We start from the raw sequence: 16,355 nt of genomic DNA, 5'->3' as shown, positions 1-16,355 counted from the left end.
TGTCATGACACATTGTGTCAAGATGATTGGCTACATTACCAAACTTTCTAGTATTGGATTTGCGATGGATAACGAATTAAGTGTAGACTTAATTATTCAATCCCTCCCAGAAAGTTATTCACAGTTCATTATGAACTATCAGATGAATGACTTGCAAACCTCTCTTGAAGAGCTTGCAAATATGCTCAAGTCGGTTGAGCCCAATATAAAGAAAGACAAAGCCATACCGGCTCTTGTCATTGAGGGATCAAAGAAGCGGAAATGCAATTATCCCAATCCTAAATATCCCAAGAAAGGTAAGAAAGCTGTGCCCAACAAAGCAAAGGGAAAGGAAGTGAAGAAGCCTAAAGGAGAGTGCCACTTCTGTGGTAAAGACGGGCATTGGAAGAGGAACTGCAAGGAGTACCTAGCCTCCCTCAATAAGGGAAACGGCGGTGCTTCAACATCTGGTATGTTCTATATTGAAATAAATACAGTTTCACTGTCTGAATCTTGGGTACTTGATACCGGATGTGGATCTCATATTTGTACAAATATGCAGGAGCTAAAATAGACTAAGGAACTAAAGAAAGGAAGCATAAACTTGCGAGTGGGAAATGGAGCAAGAGTTGCCGCCATCGTAATTGGAGATTATGTTTTATCTTTGCCCTCTGGGCTTGTAATAGAATTAAGGAATTGTTTATACGTTCCTGAAATGTCTCGCAACATTATTTCTATTAGCCGTCTTGTTGACGACGGTTTTCATATTTCAATAAAGAACAATAGTTGCAATTTTTATAAAGATTCGATCTTTTATTTTTCAGGAATATCATAAAATGGGATTTATGTGTTGGATGATAAAACTCCTGTTTTTGCAATTGATACCAAAAGACATAAGATAGATAATTCAACTTACTTGTGGCATTGTCGTTTAGGCCATATAAACAAGAGACGCATGCTAAAGCTACATTCAGATGGGCTTATAGATCCAATCGATCATGAATCATTGGAAACATGCGAATCATGTTTAAAAGGTAAAATGACAAAGACACCCTTTAGCAATAAAGGTGAGCGTGTATCAGACACTCTAGGACTTATTCATTCAGATGTATGCGGTCCTATGTCAGTCCAAGCAAGAGGAGGATTCAGATACTTCATAAGCTTCATAGATGACTATACCCGATATGGTTACGTCTACTTGATGAAGCACAAATCAGAAGCTTTTGAGAAATTCAAATGCTTCAAGAATGAAGTGGAAAATCAATTAGAAAGGAAAATAAAGACGATTCGATCTGATCGAGGTGGCGAATATATTTCAGATGATTTCCTGAATTATCTAACTGAATGTGGGATATGCTGACAATGGACACCTCCCTATACACCACAACACAATGGTGTATCCGAGAGGAGAAACTGTACCCTACTAGATATGGTACGATCCATGATGAGTATGGCCTTACTTCCAAAGACGTTCTGGGGCTATGCCTTAGAAACTGCCCTCTTCACCCTAAATCGAGTACCAACTAAATCCGCTAGTTCCACACCATATGAATTGTTCGTTGGTAGGAAACCCGTGTTCTCATTCATGAGAGTATGGGGTTGTTCAGCGTTTGTCAAACGCATTGCGTCCGACAAACTAGATTCGAAATCTGATAAATGTTTCTTCATTGGATACCCTAAGGAAACTATGGGATATTACTTCTATCATCCAGATGATCAGAAAGTAATCGTATCCAAGCACGCAACCTTCTTAGAGAAAGAGTTTCTCGAAGAAACACAAAAGGGAAGCATGATTGAACTTGACGAAGTTCAAGAAGAAGAAACACCGACTGAAACAACAGAGGCGGTTGAGGTACCCGAAGGAGTCCCATTAGATGAGACTCCAGTGCCACCTATTCGTAGATCAAAAAGAGTTCGTGAACTCCCAGTTAGATATGGTTTTCTAGTGGGAGATGATAATGAGGTTCCCGTATTAGACGACGAACCCGAAAACTACGAAGAGGCTCTTACTAGTCCAGATTCTAAAGCATGGCTTGAGGCCATGGATTCTGAAATGGATTCCATGTATACTAACCAAGTGTGGACTTTGGTTGATCCACCCGAAGGGATAATACCCATTGGGTGCAGGTGGATCTTCAAAAAGAAGACAGACATGGATGGAAAGGTTAGCACCTACAAAGCTAGGTTAGTAGCGAAAGGATATCGTCAGAAGCAAGGAATTGGTTATGATGAAACTTTCTCTCCTGTGGCTATGTCCAAATCAATCAGAATCATGCTTGCAATTGCCGCTCACTACGATTATGAGATTTGGCAAATGGATGTGAAAACAGCTTTCCTAAACAGAAACCTGCTTGAGGATGTATATATGATGCAGCCTGAAGGTTTCATATCGAAGGATGCAAATAAAGTTTGCAAACTTCAGAGATCCATTTATGGACTCAAGCAAGCATCTAGAAGCTGGAATAAGCGTTTTGACGAAACCATAAAACAATTCGGTTTTGAACAAAATTGCGAAGAAGCTTGCATTTACAAGAAAGCAAGTGGGAGCTCTATAGCATTTCCCATACTATATGTGGACGATATATTATTAATGGGAAATGACATTGCTCTGCTACAGTCAGTAAAAGTTTGGTTATCTGGTAACTTCTCAATGAAAGACCTTGGTGAAGCAGCCTATATACTTGGTATAAAGATCTACAGAGATAGATCACGTAGACTACTTGGTCTTTCACAGGCTACATACATTGAAAAGGTGCTAAATCGGTTTAGCATGCTTGAATCGAAACGAGGTAACTTACCCATGCTACATGGAGTAAAGTTAAACAATCATCAATGTCCTAAAACTGATGATGACAAACGACGCATGGCTGTAGTCCCGTACACCAGCGCGATCGGTTCGATTATGTATGCTATGTTATGCACTAGACCTGACGTAGCGTTCGCGTTATCTGTAACGAGTCGTTACCAAGGGAATCCGGGAGATGAGCATTGGATTGCTGTCAAGAACATTCTTAAGTACTTGAGAAGAACTAAAGATATGTTCCTAGTGTACGGAGAAGGTGATCTGAAAATAGAAGGATTTTCAGATGCAAGTCATCTCACAGATGAGAATGATTTTAAATCCCAATCAGGATACCTGTTTATCTTGAATGGGGGCGCGGTCAGTTGGAAGAGTTCCAAACAGGGAAGCGTAGCTTTCTCTACGATCGAGTCAGAGTACATCGCTGCTGCAGAAGCAGCAAAGGAAGCAGTTTGGATTAGAAAGTTCATTACAGAACTATGTGTGGTGCCTGACATTGTCAATCCCATTACTCTGCACTGTGATAACAATGGAGCCATTGCACAAGCAGAGGAACCACGGTCTCATAATGCATCCAAGCACTACCTAAAGCGATACCACATCATAAGAGAGATTGTGGCTAGAGGAGATGTGAGAATAGAAAGAGTACCTACAGAGGACAACGTTGCAGATCCGTTGACAAAGCCTTTAACCCAGAAAGTACATGATCGTCATTTAACTTCTACTGGGATAAGTTTTAGAAACAATTGGCTTTAGTCCAAGTGGGAGTATGTTGGGGTTTGGTGTCCTATAGACAATTGTTCTAGGATACAAACTTAATGTAAATGAATTGTTCTTTATATCATTTGTTTTAATGAGATATATGTTTTATAACTATATAAAGGCAATCCCTTTTAAGCACTAAATAAAGTCTAATAAAAGGAAATCCGTAAGTTTGTTTAAAGTGATTATAAAGTGTTCATACAAGCATGAAGTGAGACAAAACTTTATAATAAACTAATAAACTTAAAACCACCCCAAGTCAAGTGATATGTTTAGGATTGATATATCACTGTTGAGACTTGTATATAACAATGTCTTCTGTCCGACAGAAAGCTGATCTCACGAGCTTCATATATATAGATATCTGGACAGTTACACAGATCCGATGAAACATTGTTCATTAGGATTGGGGATCCGATTTGAGATAACAGGATGGGTAGATTCATCCTTGTCACCTGTTCATCTCATTGGTATTAATAGGTATAACTAATCCTCAGACTCAAAGGAATGTTAATTGGTCATCCTGAATTACTGAATGTGAGACTTTGATCCTGCGGTCCCACGATCCTTAACAGAGATGACTCTGGGGTGTGAACTGCAAAGGTTGGGTGTCACATGAGGTAATGTCAGGGTAGTTATACATTGGATTAAGCATTTATCACTCCCGATTAATGGGAGATATGTCCATGGATCGCTTGTGGAAGACTCGACTCTAAATCCTTGCAAGGTGATAGCTTAAGACTTGAAATGCAGATTTCACTTAACCTATCTATTTGAGTTGACTCGGCCTGTACAAGTAAAACGAACGTCTCGCTATATGTGACTTGACATCATCCATAGTCATAAGATTCAGTTCAAGGATGTAGTTGATAAAGGATCGAATTATACTGTAACTAATACGAAAAGGTTAACGACGGAATCAACCTGTCTTCTTAACGGACTCTGGGGGAATGATTACAGACTTGCCAATAACATACTCAGTACATCATTCCGTTATGCAAAGATTAAATATAATTCTTGAAGAAATTAATTTAATAGTTTCATACGGCCAGAAGTAGTAAGAACCTAATGGATCACACATAAGACTTGGAACCAAAAGAGAGATGGATGTTATTAATTGATGAAAGCCCAATTGAGCCCAGTAAGGCCCATTTAATTAAAAGGGGGGGCCGAAATTTATATATGAGTAGTAATTAATTATTTTGATTTTATTAATCCTAATTTGATTAGGAATATAAATTAAATTAATTAAGAGATAATTAAGTTATGAGTTTTAATTAGATTAATATACTCCTATTATTATCCAATAAGGTTGTTTATTATTATCCTAGATATATTAGATATATAGTAAGATAATAATTAGGAATTCTATTCCGAATGGAATTCCTATTAAGTAACCTATTCCTATCTAACTAGGGTTTAGATACAAGTGATTATATATACCCCCCTTTTTATGTGAATTTCGACTAAGCCTTATCCCTCCCCTTTTGGTGATTTTCGAAATACTCCTTTTGAGAGAGAAAGTGAATTCGTATCCCCTAGTTCGTGGACAAGAATTCATGCGGCTTCCGTCGATTAATTAATTTCATTCATCTCATTTTCTCTTTGATCTTGTGTTGATTAATTAGAGGCAATCTATTTTGGTTGCATCTCATACGGTTGATTCTTACTTAACCTCACCGTGTTTTACTTCGTGCGTGGGAACTCGGAGAAGAGTTGTGGGCGCTTCTTTAACAACGATAGATTGTTCTTCAAAAGGTATTTCTTCTTATCCCTCTTTATATGAAATGACGATTAACGGATCCTATGGTTAAAAGGAAGTAGGCTAAAATTTTATATTTCCGCTGCTATACCTTAGCCTAATTTTCCTACACAACCAAATAGCAATCAAGTGTAGATTGCCTCTAACGGTATCCATACGAAAATAAAAAAACAGATGGAACGGAGTAAATAATTTAATTGAGCGAGAGATGAGAGAAATCCTATTCTTTGTTATAGTGTTGGCCGAATTTTTTAGGCAAGGGGGGGTTATTTATAGTCTCCAATTAATTGAATCCCAATTCAATTAGGTTTAGTTAATTGAATCCCAATTAATTGAATTTTTCTGGAGATAAAGCAGGCCTGGAGACTCGGGCCTACGATGTGGTATGAGAATAATGAGTTGGAACTGCCGAGGCTTAGGCAATGCTTGGGAAGTTCCAGTTTTGCATGAGCTAATCAGAGCTCACAAACCAGAGATCATATTTTTATTTGAAACACTTGTCAGTCTTTCCCGTATTGAAAAAACTCGAGCTGCCATTGGATTCGATGGATGCTATGTCGTGGATTGCACGGGGCATAGTGGCGGGTTATGTGTCCTTTGGAAATCTGCGGCACTTTGTACTTTATTAAGCTTTTCGACAAATCATATTGACCTAAAGGTGGAGGAGAGTGGCAATGGCGAATGGCGCCTCACTAGATTCTATGGTTGTCCAGAACGAAATCGTCGGAGGGAGTCGTAGGGCAAATTGCTTACACTCATGATGCCTTCTGATCTTCCATGGGCGGTACTTAGAGATTTTAATGATCTATTATCAAATATAGAAAAGCAAGGATTACAAGAACACCCGGCTTGGTGTATTACAGGGTTCAGAGAAACTGTGGAAGAATGTGGCCTGGTTGATTTTCCTATGGCTGGGTACCCATTCACATGGATACGACATCATGGAAAACCGAATGAAGTCCAAGAAAAACTTGATAGAGTTCTTGTCTCTGAGTCGTGGCTGGCAAAATTCCCACACTGTTCATCATAAAACACTACATCTCCGACATCAGACCATTCTCCTATACTTCTTCAAACAAAAGCAATTGTCAGTACACAAAAACCGTATTGCTTCATGTTCGAAAATAAATGGCTTAGGGAACCAGACATTCGTGAATTAATTGAAAATACCTGGAATGAGATGATACAATTAAGCCTGGTGGACTGATTACAAATTCTGGCAGATACTTTGGGGTGTTGGGGGCGACGGCTGAATTTGAATTTCCATCAGGCAGTGACTGAGTGCAGCAGAAAAATCTAACAGTTAAGGGGATGTTCACTCGAACAAGAAGTGACGGAACTGTAGAAAGAAAAACAATGATTAGTCAATCTGTTAATACAGGAGGAGGACCACTGGAAACAGCGCTCCAAATATCACTGGTTATAGGAAGGTGACTTAAACTCTAAATTTTTTCATGCTTTTGCAAACGGGAGAAGGAAACGTAACAATATTTCAAAATTACAGAACGATGCTGGTATTTGGGTAAGTGGTGGCGCTGAACTTTGTACGATGACCTACTTTGTTTCACTATTCTCGAGTAGTAACATCTAGTTTCAGCCTATTACTGATCTTCTTATGCCTAAGGTCACGTTGGAGGACAATAACGAGTTGCTAGCCGATTTAACCCAGGGTTTTATCAGAGATTCTGGCCTGTTCTAGGAGATGCTATTTTTAAATCTAGCTGCGAATGGCTGATTCAGGGACAATTCCCTCCTCATCTAAATGACACGGTAATTGCCCTTATCCCTAAATGCTTGGACCTTGTAAACATGAAGGACCTACGACCGATTGCTTTGTGTAATGTGATATACAAGATTATAGCTAAAGTCCTTGCTAACTGCCTTAAACCCATACTATCTCGAGTGGTTTCGGAAACACAATCGGCTTTTTTGCAGGGCAGATCTATCACTGATAATGTACTCATTGCGTTTGAGGTTATCCATAACATGAAACGAAATGTGAATAAAAAATAGGGAGATGTGGCTCTCAAGATAGATATTAGAAAATCTTACGATCGAGTAGACTGGAACTATCTGAAAGCAATAATGCTAAAATTGGGATTTGCTGAGGCCTGGGTCAAACTGATCATGTTATGCATCAGTACAGTCAACTATAGGGTCAGGATGAATGATTGATAAGTGTCCAATTCAACGTTCAAATGTCCACTTTAGTGCTAGGTTATTTAATTAATATAGTGTTATTTCGGATATTATTGCTTGTTTTGGTATGATTTGTCTCCACAGGACTCAAATGATTAAAAGGAGCAGAATTGGACTTAATTTGAAGGAACTTTGGACTTGAAACGAAATTGGAGTTAGTCTTGCCCAAGATGAGCTGAATTAAAAGAGCTGAAACGAACTGGAGTTAGTCTTGCCCAAGACTAAGACCTCCGAACTGATGATGTTTAGATTGATCAGGACTCTTTCCTACTCAAAGAAGAAGGCAGAAAATAAGGGATATGAGAAGATTAGAAAAGATTTGTGATTGGGAAAGATATTATTTTGTTAGCTTATTTTTAGGGATATATTTTCTCTACAAAACATTAGGTTTTAGATTAGAATATATCTCTCTCTCTTTTCTTAGACTGGAACGTACATTTTCTATCGTTCTTGATCCGGGAAAAACGACAAACATTTATTTTGTTCTTTATGGCTATTCATAGCTAAACTCTTTATTTCGGTTAAGGGATAATTCAAAGGCAGGAATCTTCAAGTATTGTGAGATCGTTTCTCTTCTAGTATTTTCTCTTTATTCATATCATTTGTTTATTCACTGTATTTAGGGATTTTATCTCAATTGTTAGTTTGCTTTTGAATGATACGGCCGATTGTTCATTTGATTAAACTGGCATATAGCTGTCTGATTAAACTAGATAATCAACGAGTCATTATTTAGTTAAATCTGAGTTAGTAGCAATTGATGATATAAAGTTGAAATCTAGATTGTATTTGGGGACAATCAGATTGACAAATTGAGAACTCTCCATGTGACATTAATACATCTATTTTCGACTTTATCACATCAAGTGAATGAGTAATTAAGTTTCTGAATCGATATCGCTGAGAATCGGTTGGCTTAGATTAGGTTCTTCTAATTCATAACGCTGTTAACGGGTTGAATCTTAGCCGCTGAGGTAAGGTTATTCATTAATTAGGAGTTAACTACAGTCTTACTTGGTTAATTCATTATTTAGGAAGAATATACCAAACTAGTCTGATATGCAATTTAGAAGAAATATCATTTCTGTCAATGATCAAGACTAACTAAATTCCTTGCCTGAGAATCCCTTAGCTGAAATTCTAATTAATCATTTTATTCAATTTCAACTCAACTCTATTACTTTTGTTAATTTAGCAATCAACTATTCCAATCCCCCCTTTTTACTTTTTATTTATTTGCTTGGTTATATTTACAAATTAGATCAGTATTAGTCCTTTGGGTACGACCTTTGCTTACCCTTGTGCAAGCCTGAGGGCTGTGAAGTTATATTTTATTTTTGGTGGATTCGAGAACCGTCAATGATCAACTCACTGAAACAATTACACCAATGAGAGGGCTAAGGCAGGGACATCCTCTCTCACCGTATCTCTTCCTATTATACGTCGAAGGGTTATCAGCACTAACTACACATGTCGATTCAAAAGTCGATATTCACGGCTGTCGCATTGGTAGAGGAGCTCCCCCTATTTCACATCTTCTGTTCGCTGATGATGCATTCCTCTTCTTTCGAGCTAGCATTCCGAAAAGTCGAGTAATGGGGCAGATTCTGGAGATATACAAACAAGCGTTGGGGCAGGCTATAAACTTCAGGAAATCCAAAATCATGTTTAGCAGCAATGTCGATTCAGCATTGGCAATGGGAATTTCAGCAATCCTCAGAGTAACAAATGAGCTAAACACAGGTTGTTATCTTGGACTCCCATCATTAGTTGGAAGGAAAAAATGAACCATCTTTACGCACCTTAAGGATAAAATATGGCAGAAAATTCAAGCTTGGCGCGGGAAATCATTATCAAAAGCGGGAAAAGCGGTACTGATCCGGGCAACAGGACAGGCGATGCCAATCTATTACATGGGGGTGTTCTTATTACCCGTCTCGACAGCAGAAGAGCTCCAGCGAATGCTCAACTCTTTCTGGTGGGGTAATAAGAAAAACGGTGGTAGATCGATTAATTGGCTGTCATGGGAAAAGTTGTGCATTCCGAAGAAGTTCGGGGGTCTTAATTTTTGAGATTTCACTGCTTTTAACCTTGCAATGCTGGGTAAACAAGGTTGGAAATTAATGTCCGACCCAAATTCTCTTTCTAGTCGTTTATTCAAAGCTAAATACTATCCTAAGGGGGATTTTATTGGTGATCGTCTTGGACATTCACCAAGTTTTATATGGCGAAGCATTTGGCACTCTCAGTTATTGTTGAAGTATGGATACATATGGAAGATAGGAGATGGGACCAGCATTAGAGTTTGGTCAGAACTGTGGCTCTGTGACGCCAGCAATATGAGGCTTATTACAATTATGCAGGAGGAATTGGCTGATCTCAGAGTTAGTGATTTATTTATCCCTTACTCTACTGAATGGGATGTTGAGTTACTAACGGAGTTGTTTAATCCAAGGGATGTGGGTGAGATTCTTAAATTGCGCCCGCGGAATCATGAGAAGCCCGACACATTAATATAGAATGGCAGCAGAATGGGAGAATACATGGTCAGAAGCGCATATCAGCTGTTAACAGAGACCATTGCACCTTCAGCAAATCAGTATGTAGATGGTGATTGGGAAGCTATATGGCGGATGGAAAATCCTCCTAAGGTACAGTAATATTTAGCAAGCTAGCAGGAATAGTTTACCCACTCGAACGAATTTGAGACTCAGAGGGATTGCAACGGCGGATCGATGTGTTTTATGTAGGCTCGACATCGAGGATAATTGGCATTTATTCATTGAATGCCAGTTCGCTAAATCGATATTGGAAGAGGGAGGGCTAGCTGATACAATTACGTCTACTTCTAATAACTCAGACAATTTCCAAAGCTTTATCTTTAACTGTTTGAATTTATTGCCAAGTAATATAGCAGGAAAAATCATGATGCTGATATGGGGAATCTAGAGACAGAGGAACGAGATTTTCTGGAACAGCTCCACCGCCTCTACTTCGAACACATATCCCGCTGCTCTTACAGTGCTATACGATTGGGTGCAAATACAGAATTTGAAAGCTACAGCTCCCCTGACTCGTTTGCCTACTGAGCGTCGTGCTGCGGGATGATAGAGGACGATTTGTAGCAGCAAGGCTGCTAGTAGAATATGAAGCCACTGTGTTACTTGAAGCGATAATTTAGGTGATAACTATGGGATATGAGGGTGTGATTTTCGAATCAGACGCTAAAGTTGTAGTAGATGCAGTCCCCACTCAGACGACAAACTACAGCGAATATGGAGATATAATTGATACCTGTCGAACTCTCTTACAACAATATGACTCGTTCACAGTCTCTTTTGTTAAAAGACAAGCAAATGAGGTCGTTCATGCTCTGGCTAGGGGATCTCGTTTTTCCACTTGTCTGACTCTTTTTTCATTTATGCCTAGTTCAATTTTAGATGTAATGAATATTTTTTGCCCGTCTGTGGCCTATTAATGCATACTTTTATCCTTTAAAAAAAAGAAACTTTAATGTAAAAAAAGAAAGAGTAGGAACGATAGAACATGAACGTTCGGACGATAGAACGGGAACGACACCATTGCAGAAAAGGGGGAAGGACGTGGAATATGAGAAATAATATTAAATATAAAATAATTTATTTTGACATGATATGCAAAGCATAATTCAGTTAACCTGACATACTCGTTCCATCCACGTCAAACTATTTTTTTGAATTTAAAATAGGACTTTCAGTTTTATATACCCACGTCAAATATGTAATAAAAAATATTTTCAAACTTGTAAAAATGCAAATTTCAAATGCAGATAAAATAAATAACATTAATAACGCATTTTGACCAAGATTATGTTGAAAATTGACTTCCAAATCAACAGGGACTTAATGTGTACAATTATAATTGATCAAGAGTTCAATGTGTCATATTAAAAGATTAACAACTTGATCAACAGAAGTGGATATTAAGGGCTTGATTGGATGAAGGGTATGGAAGGGTAAATAAAATAATGGTAGAGAATGATAGGGAAAGGTAAAGAATGGAAAGGAAAGGCAATTTCTAACCCTTCAAAACCCACCGAATTGGTGGATTGAAAATTGGATGAAATTTCTTAAGAAAAACCCTTCAAAACCCCTCCATTACCTTACCCCTCTTTTTTTTTTTTTTTTTGTGTTCCAAACATGGATTTGTAAAAACCCTTACTAACCCTTCCCCCTCCCAAACAAGGGTTTCTATTAACCCTTACTAACCCCTCTAAACCCCCATCCAATCAAACCCTAAGTGTACCTATTTGGCGTCTGTAGGTTAGCATTGCTAACGCCAAAAATATTTGCAGCCCAAAATCCAAGTTATTTTCTTCCAAGTTTCGAACTAATCTGTGATTAGGCGTCGGAGCTGACCAAATTGCATTTTAGTAATCTACAATTGAACACACAAGAATAAAATAAAGAAAATAATAACAAGAACAAGAGCAAACTTTGGGCTTTGCAATTTTTTATAATGAGTCGAATGATTCTACATCTGAATGATATGAGATATGAAGTTAATCTAACAATACAATGATCTCAAGATGCGGAGCTATTTGGTTGGTCACTTCACTTGTGCAATACACTCTTCTTCGAAATCTTAGGCTTCTTCTGATTGTGGTTCTGTCACAAATCATCAGAAAATAAAACAGTTTGATATCAGCATATTAATACACCACTTGACATAAAATGACCAAAAAAAAACACAAGATATTACCTTCTGTCTTTCTAGTGCATCATAATCTGTCCTTTCCCTCCAATTGCTCTTCCGCAATTTAATTGGCCTATTTCCCACATATTTTCCTGACACCAACATTATAGGCGAATCAACAAACCCACTAAAAGTTGTACATTTTTCCCTCACAAGCACAGTATCATAATCACAATAGCATAAGCTACAAACGAAAGAAAAAGTAGTTCACCCACCATTCATCTCTTTAAGTGCAGCTGCAAGGTCAGATGGGTTTGAAAAGCTAACAAATCCATAGCCCTTTGTTTTTCCAGTCCGCTTATCTCTCACAACCTATATGTGAAGAACACAATGAGAAGAAATACCAGATAAAACAACTGGTCCTAACCGAGATAGTAAATGGGGATGTTGTGAGCCACAGTGCTCCATCTTGAGCAAAGTGTCTTGAGAGCAATGCAGGGTAAAAATCAATAAGAAAAACTATACAATACATAACAACAAGCATGCTGCAAACATTAACACGCCAATACCATCACAAGAAATAAATGCATCAAGTTGGACCCCATAGTAACCAACCTAAACATCATCATGCACCAAAAGCTATAATGGTTGACATTGTGTAACATAGATCCATGATTATATTTTTGAAGACCACTTTCACATGCAAATATTGATACCAAGTATGAAACATATTACGTCAGAAGATCTCAGCATCGTCCAAATCTAAAACTATAAACAACTGTACACTAGAGTCATATTTGATAGTATGTAACGAATTGCATGCAATTCACCTGGAGTAAAAAATGCAATTGCTATTTTATTCCTACACTAAATTGCGAACTTAGAAGTAAATACAATATTAACTATTCTTATATATATTGCGGCAAGCTATGGTGATAAGATGGCCATGGTGGAGGCAGTGTATGTGCAATAAAAACCGATGGGTTTGGTGGTGGTTAACGAGTCACGCAGCAATGATGGTTGGTGATGGGTTGAGAGGTATAGTAATGAAGAAATGATAAAATATAAACATGTAATCTTTTTTATAAATTACAGGAACTAAATTTGAAGTGCGACTGTGCAAGTAATTACTACAAGTAATAAGCATTACATTACACTAAACTTTTTTTCCTGCAACCAAACAAAGTAATGGAGCATATATAGTAATTACAGTTATGTTACATTTTTTTAATACATCCTGTCAAACATTGCCTATATGTACCAACAAAATCTAAGACAAAATTCTTCGCGTTAGGTGATTTTTTAATTAACCACTTAACGCATCGTTCCTCCAAACTATTCATACAAGAAAAGTATACAATGTCCCAAAATAGGTCACCTGGTCAACAATCCAATCAAAAACCATTGAATGCATGTGAAGGGACATACACATTAACACTCCGGAAAACCCCTTACAAGTTCAGCCTCTAAACAAGTCTCTAGATTCAAGCTGCTACATTATTATCTAAACAAAATAAACCTGATTTTACCCGGTCAGTAAAAAGGATGTGGAACTAAAATTATCCCGTAACCCGAAATTTATTACAAGTCTATAACACAATAGACGAACCCATTTCAAAATTCCGATGGGCTACTAACCTGACTAAAATGTTCAAATAAACTCATCCAGCTATAAAACTCTAGTATTCCATGATTCATATGATATAAAGCCAAATTGAGCTCCCAAAATCTTCCAACTGTCCATATCCATATCAAATGGTCAAACCTGACTTGACTACCACAGAATTGCAAAAGAATAACGGTAGGCTTCTAAAATCTTGGCATATAAAAAGTCAATTCTGTAAAATTAATATCATTAATCAAACGAGCTTATACATGCTGCCTTCACAAATATGGGATGGAAAATCAACAGGTAAATATAAATAATGTAGTAAATGGGTAAGTTGCATTCACAGGGTCAAGCATGCAAATGATTTGTGGATTGGAGACAAAACCTACCTTAGTACACAAAAAAAAGCAAGTTCTCTGTTTGCTTCAAAGAAAAATCTGAAGAGGAAATGTAAAATGATGACATAAAGAAAAAAAAAATCTTCATATTATTGAGAAATCCAAAGAAATAGGCTGTAACAGTACTTACTCTGGCCATGTTAAATGAAGGAAACCTTGCAAATGCTTTTGAAAGAACGTCATCATTCACTTCATTTCCAAGATCACCACAAAATAGGCGATAATCATCTGCATAATGCAACTAGAATTAGCATGTGCAAAATTTATAATACATAATATGAGATACACACTAAAAGATCTATAGAAACAGTCAACAAGACAATAAAAGAATTTATAATATATATAGTATATACACATATATAAGAATAAGAAGAAGAAGAAACAGTGGACGAATAATACTTTCAGGCCACTCTGAAAGTGTTGGATCCTCCCAAGCCTGGCCAGCAGCTTTTCGAGGAACAGCTTTCTTTTTGGTTTCTGCTTTATGCTCAATCTCACTGCTAGCAAGGGCTGCTTTCACACCTTCAAGTGCTTCAGGAGTAATTGTTTGAGCATCTCTCTGAAATAACTGCTGTGCCTGTTTAAATAGAAATAGCTGATTATATACAGGAAGCCTCTCGCATCAGGTATAAATACACCACTACTCCAAACAAGTAAATTCCTATAAATACATACCCATGTGCTTATATCAAGGGGCACATACAAGAACTTTGAACATTCAACAAATCAGAGCGAAACTGAAATGGCTACTAAATATTTCAAATAACAAGGTTTCTAAAATATATTTGCCCATTTGTCCATCAAGCTAACATGCACTCCTGCTGGATCAATATATTTTATTTTCTGAATTTTGAAGTTCATGAGAATGATTCAGAAACTCCATCACATGTATAAGGACTCCATTAACTCCTAAATTTCCTCGATTCTCCAACCAAACGGATATACAACTAAAATGTTTATCAGCACCAATATAACGAAACGATTCAAGAACGGAAGTTATTAACTCCAAAATCTCAAATCCATGTGCTCAAACGCAAACATGTTATCAAACACAAAGAGAAAGGTAAAAGAATTAAACCTCAAAAGCCTAAAATTCATCCATCGTAACCACGCATAAACACCCTAAAACTTCCATCTCAAAATCCCATAGCTGTAAATAATATGAACAACTAACTGACCTGCTGAAATTGAGGAAGAGTATAAACAGGTCCTACAGGAGCGGTATAAACAGGTGCAACGACAGGCTGGACCGCGGGCGCAGCCACATAGGGCTGGACCGGTTGCTGGAGATGAAAGGGCATCGGGAAATATGAATTGTTTGGCGTTGCCGTTGCATTCGTGTATGTGAATTGCGAACTTGTAGTTGCAGAGGATGAAGACGTTGAAGACGGCGGGATCGACATCGATTCTGGCAGGCGACTTGTCGCTTCCTTCAGAAGTATCGCAATTTAACCCTCTCCGATTTGGGGGCGAGACGAAGAAAAGGAAATGAGCTGTGTGTTTGCCTTCTTGCCTGAGCCTTGTTCGGGTTGGAGTTAACGGAGTTAAATCATAAAATGGTACTAATCGAATGTTAAATATCGGCTTAATACACCATTTGAACACGGAATTTGTTCAAAAAGTTTGATTGGCCCCCTAAACTTTTAAAGTGTTCTGATAATTCTTTGAACTTACATAAAATATTCAGTTAGTCCCTTGAATTTGCGTAAAATGTAATTAATTGATCACTCGGTTGCAAAAAAAATAATTTAACTGCAAAAAATGTATTGCACATGATCTTGTTTAGGAGCTTATTGTTGAGAGTAAACGAAGGTTGATGGGAGTTAATAGTTTACTCCCACTAACTCTATATTTCGAACCTCCAAAACGGGAGTTAATGGGAGTAATGTAAACATTTTAATAGTTTACTCTTTCATTAACTCTCGTTTACATTCCATCAACTCTCGAACAATGTTAAATTTTAACTTTCATTTCCATCACTTCCCTTTCCATTCCATTACATCCTCTTAACTCTCACATTCATTAACCTTCTAACTCTCAAACAAAGGTTTAATCTTCAAATTGAGGTTAATAAAAGTAATAGAGAGTTCATTAAAAAAATTATCTCTTGAGAATAATTTAACTTTCCTTCCATATAACTTTCTTTTCATATTTAAACTTTCAAACAAAGTT

At 37.4% G+C, this 16,355-nt stretch overlaps 1 protein-coding gene across 4 annotated transcripts; it reads right to left on the bottom strand.

Moving 5' to 3' along the window:
• Positions 1-11,967: 11,967 nt before the first annotated feature.
• On the bottom strand, positions 11,968-15,727 carry LOC136207035 (uncharacterized). Of its 4 annotated transcripts, none has more exons than XM_065998279.1 (6): positions 15,362-15,727; positions 14,583-14,760; positions 14,314-14,411; positions 12,452-12,548; positions 12,243-12,328; positions 11,968-12,148 (listed from the first exon to the last, which is right to left on the bottom strand). In XM_065998279.1, the coding sequence occupies exons 1-6, from the start codon at positions 15,584-15,586 to the stop codon at positions 12,095-12,097; spliced, it is 738 nt and encodes a 245-aa protein (XP_065854351.1). In that variant the 5' UTR covers positions 15,587-15,727; the 3' UTR covers positions 11,968-12,094. The 4 variants fall into 4 exon arrangements, 3 of the variants coding, with proteins under 3 accessions (XP_065854351.1, XP_065854352.1, XP_065854353.1); XR_010676544.1 differs by lacking the exon at positions 11,968-12,148 and adding an exon at positions 14,175-14,222 and having other exon boundaries at positions 12,312-12,328; XM_065998280.1 differs by lacking the exons at positions 11,968-12,148; positions 12,243-12,328 and adding an exon at positions 14,175-14,222 and having other exon boundaries at positions 12,451-12,548.
• Positions 15,728-16,355: the final 628 nt, after the last annotated feature.

This window comes from Euphorbia lathyris, chromosome 9 (genome assembly GCF_963576675.1).
Source record: "Euphorbia lathyris chromosome 9, ddEupLath1.1, whole genome shotgun sequence".
Taxonomy (NCBI): Eukaryota; Viridiplantae; Streptophyta; class Magnoliopsida; order Malpighiales; family Euphorbiaceae; genus Euphorbia; species Euphorbia lathyris.
Note: the sequence above shows the minus strand (reverse complement) of the source record. Positions and strands in the feature narration are given on the sequence as shown.

Excerpts from the sequence above, each read along its gene's own strand:
- LOC136207035 (XM_065998279.1), bottom strand. The coding sequence starts at position 15,586 with ATGTCGATCCCGCCGTCTTCAACGTCTTCATCCTCTGCAACTACAAGT. Across the intron at positions 14,412-14,582 it reads ACTTTCAGAGTGGCCTGAAA|ATGATTATCGCCTATTTTGT; the intron begins GTATTATTCGTC and ends TGCATTATGCAG. Across the intron at positions 12,149-12,242 it reads ATGCACTAGAAAGACAGAAG|AACCACAATCAGAAGAAGCC; the intron begins GTAATATCTTGT and ends GATTTGTGACAG.